General features: G+C 41.4%; 1 protein-coding gene across 1 annotated transcript in view; it reads left to right on the top strand.

Moving 5' to 3' along the window:
• Positions 1–209: 209 nt before the first annotated feature.
• dap (death-associated protein) overlaps positions 210–14,804 on the top strand; it is a 16,498-nt gene continuing 1,903 nt past the window's right edge. The window contains exons 1-3 of the mRNA XM_053611090.1: positions 210–406; positions 2,426–2,528; positions 11,932–11,974. Of these exons, the coding sequence (XP_053467065.1) occupies positions 352–406; positions 2,426–2,528; positions 11,932–11,974 (201 nt within the window). The 5' untranslated portion in view covers positions 210–351. The remainder of the gene's footprint in view (positions 407–2,425; positions 2,529–11,931; positions 11,975–14,804) is intronic.

Here is a 14,804-nt window from a genome sequence, read left to right on the forward strand (position 1 = left end):
TCAGTATAAAAAAAAAAAACATACGAATCCAGTTTTCGCGTTAAAAGTACGGACCTGACAACACTTCCTCTGTCAAGATGGAAAGTACCCGGATGTGTTGCTCTGACTTCTGTTTACGGACGTGCTCACGTTACATACGTAAGCACGTACGCCAAAGAACACTCCGATTGGCTGGAGTTATTATCGACGTCACTACGTAGCGTTGCCAAACAATGGGCAGGGAAAAAGCCACGTTGACATGCTAGGCTGAAGTCTAAGGGGGTTTGTCGTTGTGAAAGGATTTTTCTCCAATCTAGAAGGGTTTTTTATTATTATTATTATTATTTTGATATTTTTTGTTTGAGCTCGATCATGTCATCGCCGCCGAAAGAGAAAAATGAAACCAGAGCTGGACATCCCCCTGCTGGTATTAAACCTAATGTTGTTTTTCTTATGCAAATCGTGTAGCATTAGGCCAGTTATTCACACTGACATTTCTACACAGATATAAAGTGATAATGCGGTCATTTAACTGTTAGAAAGTTCTTGTGTTGTATTCAGTCTGTGCATTTTGTGTTCGGTTTATTTTATTGTTATGTTTATTAACACTGGAAATAGCAGTGCAGAGTGGGAGCTTGTTCAGGATAAAGTACACAGAAAATCAGATAGCAGGAGGCCTGAGGGGAAAGATTAGCAAGAAGATAAGATTTAAAATACAACAACATCATAATTTGACATTATGCATTCAAATCTGATGACTTTACAATCACTAAAACCTTACAAGCCATTTCTGAGATCATTACTCGGTAATTATCAATCTGAGTCAGTGTTCAACTCTGTGAATCGTGAGTCAGTGTTTAACTCTGTGAATCGTGAGTCAGTGAATCAGTATTTAACTTGGGGGATTCCTGAGTCAGTATATAACTCCGTGAATCCTGAGTCAGTGTATAACTCCGTGAATCCTGAGTCAGTGTATAACTCCGTGAATCCTGAGTCAGTGTATAACTCCGTGAATCCTGAGTCAGTGTATAACTCCGTGAATCCTGAGTCAGTGTATAACTCCGTGAATCCTGAGTCAGTGTATAACTCCGTGAATCCTGAGTCAGTGTATAACTCCGTGAATCCTGAGTCAGTGTATAACTCCGTGAATCCTGAGTCAGTGTATAACTCCGTGAATCCTGAGTCAGTGTATAACTCCGTGAATCCTGAGTCAGTGTATAACTCCGTGAATCCTGAGTCAGTGTTTAACTCCGTGAAACCTGAGTCAGTGTTTAACTTTGAGAATCGTGAGTCAGTTTATAACTTTGAGAATCTTAAGTCAGTGTTTTATTCAGTGAATCCTGAGGCAGTGATTAACTCAGTGAATCTTGAGTCAGTGAATCAGTGTTTCTGTGAATCCCGAGTTAGTGTTTGTCAGTGTATCAGTGTTTAACTTCATGAGTCCTGAGTTAGTGTTTAACTCGGTGAATCCTGAGTCAGTGAATCAGTGTTTAACTCTGTGATTCCTGAGTCAGTGTTTCCTTGAATTCTGAGTCAGTGAATCTTGAGTCCATGTTTAATTCAGTGAATCTTGAGTCAGTGAATCTTGAGTCAGTGTTTTAATTCAGTGAATCCTGAGTCAGTGTTTAACTCAGTGAATCTTAAGTCATTGTGTAACCCTGTGAATTCTGAGTCAGTATATAACTCCGTGAATCCTTACTCAGTGAATCTTGAGTCATTTTTTAATTCAGTGAATTCTGAGTCAGTGAATCCTGCGGCAGTGATTAACTCAGGGAATCTTGAGTCAGTGAATCAGTGTTTCTGTGAATCCCGAGTTAGTGTTTGTCAGTGGCTTATGAGTCAGTGTATCAGTGTTTAACTTCATGAGTCCTGACTCAGTGTTTAACTCGGTGAATTCTGAGTCAGTGTTTAATTTAGTGAATCCTGAGTCATTGAATCAGTGTTTAACTCTGTGATTCCTGAGTCAGTGTTTCCTTGAATTCTGAGTCAGTGAATCTTGAGTCAGTGTTTAATTCAGTGAATCCTGAGTCAGTGTTTAACTCTATGAATCCTGAATCGGTAAATCAACATTTGACTCAGAATGTTGATTATTTCTAGATGTAACTGAAGAAACCCTTTCAGCTGTATGATCTTAAACGCTAAATCCTTAGTGAAAAAGTTTATTTTTTGACAACCTCTCAATCACGTTCAGAGGTGAACAATTTATATTTGTACGTTTCTATTTTGAGCAACAATGTGATATCAAGTTTATTAAAAGAACAGTATAAGTAGCTTATATAAAAGTGTGTCTGAGTGTTTATTGTTAATCTTAATAGCCTCGCACGACTCCGCAACTCGTCCGGACGCATAATACAATACACGTATTAAACTGTTTGAAATATCTTAGTATTAGAAACGGAGGTGAAACCGGTCAAATATGACTGACTTTTATGTCATTTGGGATCAGTGAAAGCAGGAGGGATGAGGATAGTCCAGAAACACCAATCTGCTGGAGACTCCACGTCGGACAGGAAGGAAGACAAGGACAGTAAAGAGTTCGAGAGCTGCAGGTGAGCTGAATGTTCCCCTTGTTCCCCCCTCACATGACTCACTCTCCTGCCCTTCATGCACAGTCTGCTCTCAGCACCGTTACTGGCCTGACACACTAACGCTAGATTGCTTTCGACGTGTGATATGGAGGGAAGGCTGGTTTATACTTCACCGTTGACGCGTATCAGGGATTATGGGTGAGCGTGGCACAGCCAACTCGCGTCTCAAAATCAAGATGGTGTCTAAGAGGATGTCAGTATCGGGTATTGGACAGTGTTTGAAGCACTTTTATCGGTATTCTTTTGAAAAATTAGCAATAAAACACTCTGCGTTGTAACCCCCCCCCCCCGAAGTTAGTCATTTTCGTACAACAGCGCAGTGTTTTATTCCTCTTAGACCACAGCATTCCACCTACTGAAATGATTCCAGGCTTGAGTCTGTACATTCGGTGCGTTTTATTTTGAAACAGGAGGTCAGCATGACACCGGGTCGAAACGTCTGACTGATTTCCACAACAGCCAGTAGATTTTGAGATCAAGATCAAAAGCTATTTTGATTTCAGGGGCCATTTAATGTTGTGGAAAGTCCCCTAAAACAGGTTTATTTCTCTCTCTTTTGAAGTTAATAAGACCTAAAAAAATTTTAAAACCCCACGCAGCACGTCGTATTACCGAGAAACTGCAAAGAAGCGTGAACTCCTCCGATCCTGACGATCAGAATTGGGGAAACCTACAGCGTTACCTGTTTTCTGACACTATAGACTCCTTACAGAACACGTCACCATGTCGACGATTTAAACAATCGCTGTGAATGAGCCGTTACTATGGAAACGTAACGTATTAGAAGGAGAGCATTAATATAAACCTGTGTTATAGACTAAACTACTGTTGTAGAAAATTAATCAACACCTTCTGACCAATCAGATTCCAGAATTCAACTTTTTATTCATTTATTTATTTATTTTATTTTTGGGTTGCATAATTGGTTAGAGACTCATGATCTCAATTCTAAGCCAAGAAAAAAAAAAGTGATTTCGTGCTGCTTTAGTTACTCAGTCACAGGTGAGCAGTTCTCAGCAGGCTGGAGAGCGCGCGTGTGTGTGTGTGTGTGTGTGTGTGTGTAGGGGGATGGGCAGGGAGGAGGCGGGGGGATGCAGGCAGGTTGGCTTTTTTTCCCCAAAAACATCTGCTCTTGTTTGTCACTCTGCTCTCTGCGCTGCAGGACAGATAAGATATGATTTCCGCACGTCTACGTTATGAAGATTGTTCACGCCGGCGGCTCGATAAACATTTCACGCGGCGTAATGGAGGCTGATTTTATTGGTGACGGAAAGCGTGCGTGTGGCTCAGTATGTTTTGGGTGTGTTCTCTTTCTGTCTATCCGACTGCCCATGTGATCACATCTTCCCTTTTTCCTTTCTGGTAAACCCTTAAGTCGGGTTTGTGTTTTGCGTTTTTGTGCTTCGAGAAGGCGATGAGTCACATTTTGCTATTTAGATCCGTTTTAGTCACATCGTCGTTGACAACGTCTGCCAGCTCTGTGTGTGTGTGTGTGTGTGTGTGTGTGTGTGTGTGTGTGTGCGCGCGCACCACTTTCCCCTTTTCCGTTAGCGCTGAATTGAGTGTTGTGTTAGCTCACCTTCCCGCGCAGTTTGCCCTTCGGCCCAGCACCTGATTGCTGATCTTCATCTCCCGTGGAGCAGCGCTTTCAGGTCAGGTCTTATCAGTTCCCCGACGCTAGCTGCCCTCTCAGCCTGCTGGAGAGCCCTGATTACTCTATCACACCGAAAAGATACTGAGATGACCTTTACCTGCTTTTACTGCGCTTTCCCAAGAACAGAGCTTCATCCGGAGTGAGGTTTGAAATGCCAGAACAGCGGCAGAAACGTTCCAGCATGACCGCCGCTGTCGATTTTGGCCGAGTGGGAATTTCCTGAGCAGTTTTTTTTTTCCCTGTGTAGGCCCTTTGTGTTTGTGTGTGTGTATGTGTGTATGTGTGTATGTGTGTGTGTGTGTGTGTGTGTGTGTGTGTGTGTGTAGTCGTAGCTTGATGCTGGTTTAGCTTGTGTGTGTAGAATGTGTGCGGTCTGTCCCACGCACCAAATGAGAACAGTTGCGTCCAAAAAAAAAATGGAGGTCACGGTTAACATGGAAACCTGGTAATGCTTAGGTCCACGAATAGTCGTGTCATTTAGTTTGGACTAATGAGGAAAGTCGAAATCGATGTTAATAGTGCTGACAGTAATGCCCAGAGTTCCTTTTACTAATGTATATGCTTCAGATATCCTTAAAATATATAAAGACCTTGCTTTGACCTTGACCCTGTTGGATGGATTCCTAAATCTAATCAGTTCATGTGCTGATCATTCCATATCAGTCCTGCAAACATTCAACCATTATGTTCCATTTTCCGTCATTTGCTTCTTGCGATGTTCATTTTTTATTTTTCGGAGGAGCTTGCAAGTTTTCAGAACTTCTGGACTGAGACACGTCACGTGACGTCGTCGCAAGCCAAATCCCTCATCGGATCACGTGCATCGATCTTGAGTACAAACATCACTGCGAAAGAATGTGCAGAAATATTTCGTGCAACATCCTGTACGGACCAAATAAACGTTCACTTGAGAGGGATTCGATTGTGGTGGGTGTGTCAAGGTGGGACTGGGTGGTTTAGGGGCGGAGCCTATTGCTTTGAAAATGTGTCGCGCAAGGATGAACACATCAAATGTGTCGGCTAGGAGGCTGATACACGGTGTGTAGTCAGTGCTAGTCATGCAATGCTTTTGTTTTACTCCCAGGCAACATGCCAGTGTACACTTTATATATTGGACCACACACACACACGCGCACACACACACACACACAGAGCATCTTCTGCCTCCTGAAAGAGCGTGTAGTCAGTGTGAGAACAGCGAGCAGGTGGAAAAATTGTTCATTTGTCGCTGCAAGTGGAGCGAGATGGCCTGGGGAGAACCTGCCATGTGCAATCTGGCTTCTTCAGACGGACAGCAGGGTGAAGCTCAATCGCTCCAAAACGCTGATGTGGTGTGCCACACACCCGCTGAGCAGGATCCGCCCTCTCCCCCGGTACCTGAGACGCTCCTGAGGGTCAGGCTCGGGAGGAACAACCGTTTAACTGAAAGTGATTTCTTTCTTTATTTATTTCTTTTTCCCCGAGGCTTCCTGCTGAGCTGAAACAGCCAGACGTATTTAATCGGGTTTCAGGGGTCACTGACTTCTCTACAGACGTCTCTGTGAAGTACCTCAGAACGTTTCTCTTCATTTCTGGTCCTCTGTCTCCGATCAGAAGGAAGGACCACTTCCGATTAGCACGGAACCTTTCAGCTCGCAGACTGACGGCCATGTTTTGATTCGTTTGATTTATTTATTTGTTTGTTTATTCATTTGTTTAATCCCACGAGCTTGGATTCTGCATCCATGCACAAAATGATGCTCTAATAATATAGACTTAATAAATAAATAAATAAATAGCTCTGCTGAAAAACGAACACGTAATACTACAACTAAAATCGAAATGTGTTCAGAATGAACATTAAACACTATGAAATTATAATAATAATAATAATAATAATAATAATAAACTATGTTAATACATGAAATAAAAATTCCGAGGCCTTATTGATTCTGTGTAATTTGTTTATTTTTACCCCAAATAATGACTTTCTCTGTCTGATTAGCCGTCTGTCTGTCTGATTAGCCGTCTGTCTGTCTACCTCTACATATAAATGCCCAAACTGTGACGACCGAAGCGTTAACACAACCTCTCGCTGATTGCAGCAGTCAAAGGCGTGATGTTGATTTTTATTAAATGAATCATTCGAGCATGTCCCGCTCCGTATGTGAATTAAACACTGAAGAGCGAGCGCGTTAAGGCTCGGAGGAGAGGAACGTTCGCTGACAGTTTGATGATCGTTATTTTCATGCTAGTTTCCTCCCGGGGAGAGGAGCATGCCCGGATAATCGTGCGTCGCTTCTGTTGATAGTTTGAAGTGGAGCGATGCAAGTGTGTTTCTCGTTACTGCAGCAGGAGCAAGTGTACACGGGGTATAGTGTGCGAATGTGTGTGAGTGTGTAGTGTGCGAGTGAGTGTGTAGTGTGCGAGTGAGTGTGTAGTGTGCGAATGTGTGTGTAGTGTGTGTTGTGTACAAATATGTGCGAGTGTGTAGTGTGCGAGTGAGTGTGTAGTGTGCGAATGTGTGTGTAGTGTGCGTTGTGTACAAATATGTGCGAGTGTGTAGTGTGCGAATCTGTGTGTGAGTGTGTAGTGTGTGCAGTGTGCACCGATCAGTCATCACGTTAAAACCACTGACGGGTGACGTGAATAACTGACGATCTGGTTAAATGGGCGGGGTTTATGGTTTATTGATTAGGCAGCAGGTGAACAGTCGGTTCTTGAAGGTCATGTCCTGGAAGCAGGAAAAGTGAGCGAGCGTGAGGATCTGAGTGAAGAGTCGGAGTCTCGTGGAGTCAGTGCCTTGGCGGGGCAGAGCTGTTCTGGTGGCACAATTTTAGGCAGGTGGTTTTGATGTTCTGGCTGAATAGTGTGTAGTGTATAATGTGTCAATCAAACAGGATGTGAGGTGGAGTTGAGTGAGTAAGCGAGAGAGTGTCATTCCCAGAATGCCGAGCCGTGCTGTCCTTTTTATTTATTTATTTATTTATTTATTTTCTTTTTCTTTTTCTTTTTTTTTTGCCTCTGGTCCAGAGGTGCGTGGTGGAGGGAAAAGACACTGAGATGTTCTGTCCAGTTTTATGTTGTTAGCACGTAGAGGATTTCCCTCGCATCATCACGTCATCACGTCATCATGGGACATGGGGTGAAGCAAAGAAACGGTTGCTATGGTGACGCTGGGTTGCTAAGGTCAGCAGTAGCTTTTAATTGCCGATGATGTCACTTTCCAAAAATGAACACAGAGCCAGAGCTTTTTTCTCTCTCTCTTTATTTCTCTTTCACGCTCTCTTTGTCTGTCTTCTCTCTCTCTCTCTCTCTCCCTCTGTCAGTCTGTGTTCTTCCTCTTTGTCCCTCTCTCTTTCTCCCTCTACTCTTTCTGTTATTTATTGCTCTCTACTTCATGTCTGTCTCTCTTCATGCCCCCCTCTATTCTCCCTTTCTATATTTATATCTGTCTGTCTGATTACCTCTGTCTGTCTCTCCATATGTCTGTCTCTATCTGCCTGATGGTCTGTCTGTCTTTCTGTTCTGTCTGTTGATGTGAATGTCTGTCTGATTAGCTGTCTGTCTGTCAACATATCGATGTGATGATCTGTTTGTCTTATTAATTATCTGTCTGTCTGTCTGCCCCTATATCTGTCTGTTGTTCTCTCTATCTGTCGGTTTCTCTATTTTTTGACCTCTTGATGTGTCTGTCTGTTGATCTCTCTCTCTCGCTCTCTCTGTCTCTCTCTCTCTCTTTATTCTATTTCCTTAGTGCACAAGTATAAATATGTAAATTGTGTCGTCTTTATGCAGCGCTCTTTCTTTCTCATTAGCTTTATTTAGGGAGGTTCTTCTCTCCTTCCCTCCTTCGCTTCATCCTTTCACCTCTCAGAGCCGTGAGAATTCCCGCTCACCGCCGTGCGTCACTCTAAAGACAAAAAAAAAACCCTCACATGTAGCCCAGAGCTAGTTGTCCTGGTTATTAACCTTGACATTGGCGTTATTTCTACATTCTTCTTCTTCTTCCTCTTCTCCCTCTTCTCCTCCTCTGCTGAGTGTTCGTGCTCGGGCAGAGAGGACGTTTCTCAGCCGCCACACTGCTGCCCCCCTCAGGCCTAAAGTGGTATCACTCGTGTCCAATTAACTTAATCAGGGACTATATAAAATAGTCATTATTGTATACTTTTAAATCTGTCATAAAGTGTGTATGTGCACTGATTAGAGCGCTGATTTAAACAGAAAGTGCTGAGACAGGTTCCTTCACCTGACGCTCTCTCTCTCTCTCTCTCTCTCTCTCTCTCGCTCTCTGTGTGTGTGTGTGTGTGTGTGTGTGTGTGTGTGTGTGTGTGTGTGTCTTCTCACTCCTCACATCAAGAATTAACTCAAAACAACATAAACTCAAAATAAAAACCCGACACGGCTGATATGATGAATTTCACAGTGATAAATGTGCGAATGTGATTTTTATCTCTTCCACACTGCCCTGGGGCGCACTTACTTATTAATTGTGGTTTCATTTCATTTCACGAAGAGCGTCAACAGTAACTTTTTCTGTCAGATTAATTTCAGTGTTTTTATTTCAAAGGAAAGAATCCGATCCAGATTCGCAGATTCGCAGCAGCGTGTTTATTGTAAATGTTTATCGATGGAGTTTACTGAGGAAAACATTCAGACTTTGTATTGTACAGATATTTATACATATTTACTTTTACAATACTTATTTTAAAGCTTTTAGTTGTTTAATTAATTGTTTGAGAATATTATTGATATAGTTAGTTTTATTGTCAATGTTAAATTTTGTGACGTTATTAACAACTTTAATTTGAATTGAAGACTTCTTTTTACACCAGCTGTTTTTGGTTTTTTTTTCCTTTGGGGTTTATTTTTTATTTTTATTTTTTTTTTTAATAACCTGAAGCACACTGTGTAACCATATCGATGATGATTAACAAGTAATAATAAAATAAAAATAAATAGTTATTGAACTCTATAGGGTCTTTATTATTATCTAAATTATAATATATATTTTTAAATCATAATTAATAATAATAATAATATCTTAGCTTTATTTTTTTTACCATTTAGTGTAACTAAATGGAGGAGGCGGAGCAAGAGGAGGAGCTTTATCCTTGGAAACACCAATAAACATCCCAAAAACTAGTAAATTTTTTATCTCGAGTATCATTGCACCATAATAATATTCATATTGAGCAAATCGTTACATTCCTCATATTAACAACTCATTTTTCTACATTTTTCGACTTTTTTTTGTCCTCATTTGACCCCCGAGTTGCGACCTGATTGGCCAGAAAGCAAAAAAGTAATTAATTAATTAAAAAATTATGCAATTCCATGCTTTTGTGAAAACTTTTTGTCACTTCCAGAAGCTCAGCTGTGACCAAAAATATGCAGACAGCGGGTTGGGGGTGTTCCTGGGCTCTTTCTCCCGTCTGATAGACGTAATCATTTCGTTCTGTAGCGAGACCAGGATCGTTTTTCACATCAAGCTGAGTTCTGAGTCCTGACCCTCTCCTGTGTGCTGCTGCAAGGCCGAGGCTCTGCTCTCTGTCCCAGAAACAAATGAGAGTCGTTTCAAAAAGTGATGGCGGCCGAGACCCGGAGCCATGGTTCCACTACACAGCACTCGCATGGAGCTACGCTGCTGCTTTTATAGGTCACACACACACACACCTTGTACTGTGTTCTGTCATCATTCACCATCTTTCTTTGTTTTTATTTATTTGTGTGTTTGTTGATTAAAGGGATACTCTGTCATTTTTCAGCGTAATCTCCATCCGCTCTACGTGTCTCACCCGAGACGACACGTTTTTTGTCACGTTTTTCTGCGCTGAGGGGAAAAAAAACCCCAACTTTACACCAAACTCATTTATAATCGAAGTCTAGGGGCAGATGTTAAACTCCGACATTCAACGTAAAATTTACAGGTGCGCTAGACAATATTTATCATTCTTCTTGTTCTTCTTCTTCTTCTTCTTCTTCTTCTTCTTCTTCTTATTATTATTATTATTATTATTATTATTATTATTATTGCAAATAAAACAGGAACGCAGCTTTCTTCTTTCTTATGCATCATGATAAACACGCCCGCCCCCCTCCCGCTCCAAGGGCCCTTAACTCCGCCCATGCCGTCTTTACGCCTCAGACATTTTGCTCAACGCTTGACGTGAGATGATGATGATGACGATTTCTTTTTTCTTTTTCTTTTTTTTTACTTTAGCTAATTAGAAAGTAGTTCCATCCCTAATTCTATACATTTACAGCTTCTTTTATTCTTCTTTTTATTCTTTTATTGGCATAAGCTTATGAATAATTCTGGAGCTGATTACACAAACAGATTTGACAGAACAAATTGTGAAAACATAATCTCACACACACACACTATCAGTGTAGTTAATAGACATCAGATTGAAAAAAAACGGTAGAGTATTCCTTTAATCTGTTTCTCAGTAGTGGTCATGTGACCGCTGCCTTCCTCGTGAATGTGATATATATATTTGTTTATTAACGCTGATGTTAGAAGCGGTTTAGATTAGACTGCGTGTGTCGAATCGGACGGTAGAAGACGCTTGTCGACCTTCAGCTAATCAGCTGTGTGTGTGTGTGTGTGTGTGTGTGTGTGTGTGTGTGTGTGTGTGTGTGTGAAGAGATTATCCTCAGCTCCGCCTCCCCGCTGGTGGAGTAGAGGAAACCAAACAAAGTCACTCAACATCTCATTTCTTACACTCATATATTATACCTTTATATTAATATATTATATATTTACATATTTTCGAGTACTTGATTGAGTTTGTTATTAAATGTTATTAAATGCTCAGATTTGTCACAGAGCTTCACTTTTCCTCTTTTACTGCAATGAAAATTCAGGGTTCGAACCCGAACCCAGGTCGCCATCTGTCCATGACATGACCATTGGCTGCGTTTTTAAATAAATGTGTGTATGTATTCATTCATTTTCACTATTTCATTTCATTTGGCCTTTGATAATAAATCTATCAATCTGTTTTTATTTATTTTGAAGTCATTCCAGTTGAGGTTGACATCACTTCTTGACTTGTCTTATTGCTGTCCTAACAGAATTTTGTGATTTTTCGCAATCGTAGAAATGTACTCAAAATCGAGCGAACTCCGCAATATTCGGAGGAGGAAAAGTACAGCGGATTCGGGCCGAGATGTGCGTCTTCGATTCGCCTGCATCGATCATGAGTACAGATAAACGGTCTAAACAATTAGACCAACAAACATTGCTGCGAAAGACTGCGCAAAGCTATTTCTTGCGACTGTGATTTCACCGATTCGGAAAAAAAGCACAAAAATAAGTTGCATCACAAATTTTGTTAAAAGCTGCACAGCTAAATCGAGCGTGCTTGGCCGCAGTAATCACAAAAAAAACTCCACGAAATCCCTATTTTTCCTCACTGGCGACCTGCGTTGCCACCGATGGCTCTGTGCCAGAGTTTCCACTAAGAAAATTTTGTTGCTGGTAAATGTGTACAGGAATGATAAAGTTTACCTGGAAAAAATCCGGTGTTTATTTTTGCACCGTTAGATTTTGGGCTATACATAGTATATGGGCTTGTGGCGGTGGGGGCATGGTCGAGCGTCACCTGTTAGCACGAGTTTACTTCACTGGGACGAATCGTAATCACACAGACCTGAATGTGTGCACGTGTTTCATTATTTACTACTTCTTTTTTTTGTAACATGTGATGCTTTTCCTCTTCGCAGCCCACCAAAGATGCCGGTTGTGGTGTCTGGAGTAGTGACTAAGGTACGCCAACGTTACACACACACACACACACACACATTGATATAGACCGTGTAAGAGGATGTGGTTCATGGAGGTGAGTCTGTTTTTATCAGAATATCCACAGACAGCTGCTCACTGACTGCACATAATGTTTAATTCACATCCTGTGTGAAGCTCAGAGTCCGTGCCGGTGTGTGTGTGTTAATGTCTAGACCCAGTGTAGGCGTGTGTGTGTGTGCGCGTGTGTAGAAATCAGTGTGCAGGTAATGTTTCTCTCTTCTCTCTGGAGAGCCCACATTCTGACATGAAAGAACCGAGCGTGAAGCTGCACTGCTCCTGAAGCTTCAAACAAAAGCCTGTGGAAAGATCCGGAAACAGATACACACACACACTCACAGCCACAGCTTACAGCTCTCTTTCAGGGATTTTTCCATTTGTACTGAACACACTCATTTTTCTTGGGAAATGAAGTGTTAAACACATTTTTAAGAACGACACATCATACTTTTTTTTTTTATCCGTTTATAGTTACTTGTAATTTTCATGAAATGGGTTATTTCCCTATGTTATCGCAGCTACAAATGTTCCGTCGTTCCATCACCAGCTTCTCTTCTTTGTTTCCTCAAAAAACCGCAGCTTGTCATGTAACCAAGAAACCCCAAAATTCCTCTGTCCTGAAGTTACAGCTTTACCTCTGACACTGGAGACTCCTTCCAGGGGAAAATCTAAACAAAACATTTTCTAACTTTAAGAAAACTTTACCACGACTTTCTCTGTACAAGTCCCTGGGAATGAGCTGTTGCTATAAAAACAATGAGGTATTAGCCATAACGAGCGCATTTAAATGAAACCTGTGATTTGTGATGATGGCATTGCGCATAACTTTCGTCTGTTAGAGCTTCAAGAACTTCTTCTCAAACTACGTTATGTCCCCTGTAGAAGAACGATGGCTTCATCAGGAAGCAGCGTTCGGAGTTCAGGAGCATTTTATTTAACACGCACACACACTCTCAATCTCTCTCTCTCTCTCTCTCTCTCTCTCTAAAATGCTAAAATAAGTGCTCTTGTGCACTCATTTCTAGTTTGTGTTCTGTAACGGATCCTTTTTATCCTCCTTCTGCCTCCTGAAGAGACTCGCTGTTGTAGAAAATTGCAGTTTACAACAAAAGTGTTGTTCGTGTCCGACTGTGAAGCCAGCAGCATGTAAAACATCAGATTTAGCGTTAGATCAGCGTTATTAGCGTTTACTCGTCCTCGGAGAAACGGCAAAGCTCAGCTTCAGTTGGAGCAGAGAGATCGTATAGAGACCTCCATCATGACCTTAATCTCCACCTGTAATGCAGGATTGGCCTGTCACTGTCATTACCACAGCGCTGTGATGTCACACACACACACACACACACACAACACGGCATACGCATTTATATATAACATACAGAAAGTGTGCTGTGTTTAATGTATTTTTTTCCACCAGTAATACATTACTACATAATATTAGAATACTAGAAATAGGCTTAATAATCTTTCTAATAATTTATATTTTTTTTAATGTAATTATTGGATTAGTTTGCCTACGTTCGGGACATTTTCCCTTTTTTTGCAGCGTATTACACAGTACGCTGCTAAATCCGTGCCGCTTCGAGCTTTTCACAACGGTTTTTTTCCGAGCCTCTTTTCGAACCGGAAGCAGAAAGTGCCGTCTGCCGTCTTCCACATACATCAGCTCACAGACGCCTAGAATTGGCTAGTCTTGCTGTGATTGACAGGGGAGAGAGAGTAGCCCCTCCCACCCAGAGAGCACGGCCGATTTTGGGATTCAAACCTCACGATCTCCAGCGATAAAGTGAACACTCTTCCGTTTTCATTTTGCAGTTATTGGAATATCTTTGCTTTGTTTTTGTCAGTAATAAACAAACAGTAAAAAAAATAATAATCAAAAATAACAATGTTCTAAATCAGATCCATCCATCCATCCATCCATCTTCTATACAGTTTATCCTCTTCAGGGTCACGGGGAACCTGGAGCCTATCCCAGGGAGCATGGGGCACAAGGCGGGGTACACCCTGGACAGGGTGCCGATCCATCGCAGGGCTCTAAATCAGATTTAGAAACAATTTACAGTGTTAAAGTGGGAAAATAAATGATGGGGTGATTTTGGGTTGTGCAGGGGAAAAAAAAACATACCTGATACTTTCATGCTAAACATTTTTTTTTGTTTTGTTTTTTATTTCAAATACTGTATGTATCGTCAAAAACCTACGTACAAAAATGTCCAAAATAGCTGGAAGGGTTCGTTGTATTTTTGTCCTTCTCATGATGTAAGCTTCCCTGTTGAACACACGGAGGGCCGCAATAAAAAATAGCTTAAATTTTAAACGTTCACGTTTTGTGTAAAACGTGTTGTTGACTACGTTGGTGCTTTTTAAGTAGCGATAGTTTTTATTCTCGCGTTGAGTAATATGTAAAAACACTGCTTTTTTTTTTAGATAATTACATTTAATCAACATTTAGAGAACCGCAATATTAGTGGGGGATTTTTTTCTGGCATCTCCGGAGTGTTTTTTTTTTTTCCCCCCAAACTGACCTGTAGAGTTGCTGTGATGTTCTCCGTTCTTCCCTGAATGTTTGCGAACACTCTGGTTGTATGTATTATGGATTCCCGCTGAGCTCTGGACCAGTGCGGTCAGTGGTGGTGACTTGTGCTGGGAAGAGTGAGGATAGACGCAATCGGAGAATGACTCAAAACCCCCGCCTCGCTCGTCTTAGTCAGTTATTACAGCATCTGGACCTGATCGGAGATCTCCCATGACCGCTTTTCCCCGTGTAGAATTTCCTCGAAGCAGAACATTA

The sequence above is a fragment of the Ictalurus furcatus genome, chromosome 23, assembly GCF_023375685.1.
Source record: "Ictalurus furcatus strain D&B chromosome 23, Billie_1.0, whole genome shotgun sequence".
NCBI classification, from domain to species: Eukaryota; Metazoa; Chordata; class Actinopteri; order Siluriformes; family Ictaluridae; genus Ictalurus; species Ictalurus furcatus.